Below are 1970 nucleotides of genomic sequence, written 5' to 3'. Positions count from 1 at the left end.
AGCAGCTCAGTAGCCCCACTTGGCAGATTTGGGATAGAATGGCTTGCCCAGGCCCACACCTACAGGGAGCCGTGGAGGTGGGCCCCCAAGTGCGTGTCCGCTACACACAGCTCCTGAGCCCTCACCGCATGATTCTCTCCCCAACAGAGCGTCACGGGGTTTGGCCGCCAGATGATTGAGAAAACGAAGCAGCTGGTGGAGTCCAAGTACACCGTGGAGAACGGCTACAGCGCCAGTGCCAAGGTCACTGCCCGGGATGGGCCCGGGATGGGCCTGGTGCGGGGAGCACGGGCCCTCGGTCACACGCCCCTCCCGCCAGGTGGTGTACGGCGACACCGACTCCGTCATGTGCCGGTTTGGCGTCTCCTCCGTGGCGGAAGCGATGGCGCTGGGGCGGGAGGCTGCAGACTGGGTGTCCGGCCACTTCCCCTCCCCCATCCGGCTGGAGTTTGAGAAGGTAAGGCCCTCGCCCTGAGCTTGGGGTGGGCGGGTGAGGGAGGGTCTTGGCAGTTGCAGGGGGGCCTCTTTCTCAGGGTGCCTGCAAAGCTCACAGGTGCCTACATTTGGGGTTCCCCTGGTCAGCATCTGGGAAACCCCAATGTTGGCAGGGTCTCCCTTTTGGGGTGCCCGATCAGGGTACTTGGGGTGTCCCGTTCTTTGGGTTCATGGGCCCCCATGTCAAGGTATTTTGCTGCCGGATCCTCCTGAGTTCGGGGCCTTGGCTATCGAAACCGCCAAAGCCTGGGCTCCGCACGCTGTGTGCTGTTTGGTGACAACCGGTCCGTCTGGGGCTCCTCTGGTGTGGTTTCCCAGCACCTGTCGGGGGTCTATCCTGGGTGGTGGGGACTCTGACGGGCCAGGCCTGGGTCAGGGAGCCATTGTCTGGGATTCCCGGCTCCTGGTGTATGGCAGGCTGGCGTGGGGGGGGGCTCTCACCGGACTTTATCCTCAGGATTCAAACCAGGTCAGGCCAGGGGCACCCCTGCTCTTGGAATCAGAGCCTTGGGGCTCACTCCGGGCCTTGGTCTCCTCTCTAGGGGTGCCCTCTTCTGCCTCAGCTTCTGTCCCAGACCCAGATTTGGGGCTTTCAAGGCTTTAGCCTAGAGTCTGGATCTCATGTTTGGGGCCTGTTTCTAGGTTTGTCCCAGCCTCTGTTTTAGACTTGGGGTCCCTGGTGTGGGGTTCCCTGGAAAGCTGAGGGTGTTCCTGGGCTCAGGTGTTGGGGTCTCAGGGTCCAGTCCCCCAGGCATCCCAGACCCACATCTCAGGAACCATACCTGCCTGTCACTTTCTGGGGGGTGTCTCAGGATTGGACACCCTGCAGTCTCAGGGGCCTCAGCCACGGGTCCCCCCCCAGGTCTACTTCCCTTACCTGCTCATCAGCAAGAAGCGCTATGCTGGCCTGCTCTTCTCCTCCCGGCCGGACACCCATGACCGCATGGACTGCAAAGGCCTGGAGGCCGTGCGCAGGGACAACTGCCCCCTGGTGGCCAACCTCGTCACCGCCTCACTTCGCCGCCTGCTCATCGACCGGTGTGTGAGATGAGACCCCTGGATCCAGACCCCAGGCCCCCTGCCCTCAGACCCGGGAGCCCGCCCCTCCTCCCTTGGGGACACGGGAGTCAGGCCCGCTTTTCGTCAGTGAGAAGCGGTGGGAAGCGTGGGGGGTTGGGCAGCTGTGGGGTTGTAGCCTGTGGCTGAGCAGACGCCCCCGTCCTGGACCTCAGCCCGGAGCCCGTCCTGGTCCCCAGCCTTGGGGGCGTGGAGGTGCCAGCCTGGCCCTCAGCAGCCACTGGTTATGCCCCATCCGGCCCACAGAGACCCGGAGGGCGCCGTGTCCCACGCACAGGACGTCATCTCGGACCTGCTGTGCAACCGCATCGACATCTCGCAGCTGGTCATCACCAAGGAGCTGACCCGCGCGGCCGCTGACTACGCTGGCAAGCAGGCCCACGTGGAGCTGGCCGAGA

At 64.1% G+C, this 1970-nt stretch overlaps 1 protein-coding gene across 1 annotated transcript in view; it reads left to right on the top strand.

Annotated features, from left to right (window-relative positions):
* The window catches only part of POLD1 (polymerase (DNA directed), delta 1, catalytic subunit), a 31185-nt gene that overhangs the window by 26707 nt on the left and 2508 nt on the right, over window positions 1–1970 (top strand). The window contains exons 16-19 of the mRNA XM_015563999.1: window positions 148–243; window positions 320–457; window positions 1358–1533; window positions 1819–1969. Coding sequence (XP_015419485.1) covers window positions 148–243; window positions 320–457; window positions 1358–1533; window positions 1819–1969 — 561 coding nt within the window. The remainder of the gene's footprint in view (window positions 1–147; window positions 244–319; window positions 458–1357; window positions 1534–1818; window position 1970) is intronic.

This window comes from Myotis davidii, unplaced genomic scaffold (genome assembly GCF_000327345.1).
Source record: "Myotis davidii unplaced genomic scaffold, ASM32734v1 scaffold358, whole genome shotgun sequence".
Lineage (NCBI taxonomy): Eukaryota > Metazoa > Chordata > Mammalia > Chiroptera > Vespertilionidae > Myotis > Myotis davidii.
Note: the sequence above shows the minus strand (reverse complement) of the source record. Positions and strands in the feature narration are given on the sequence as shown.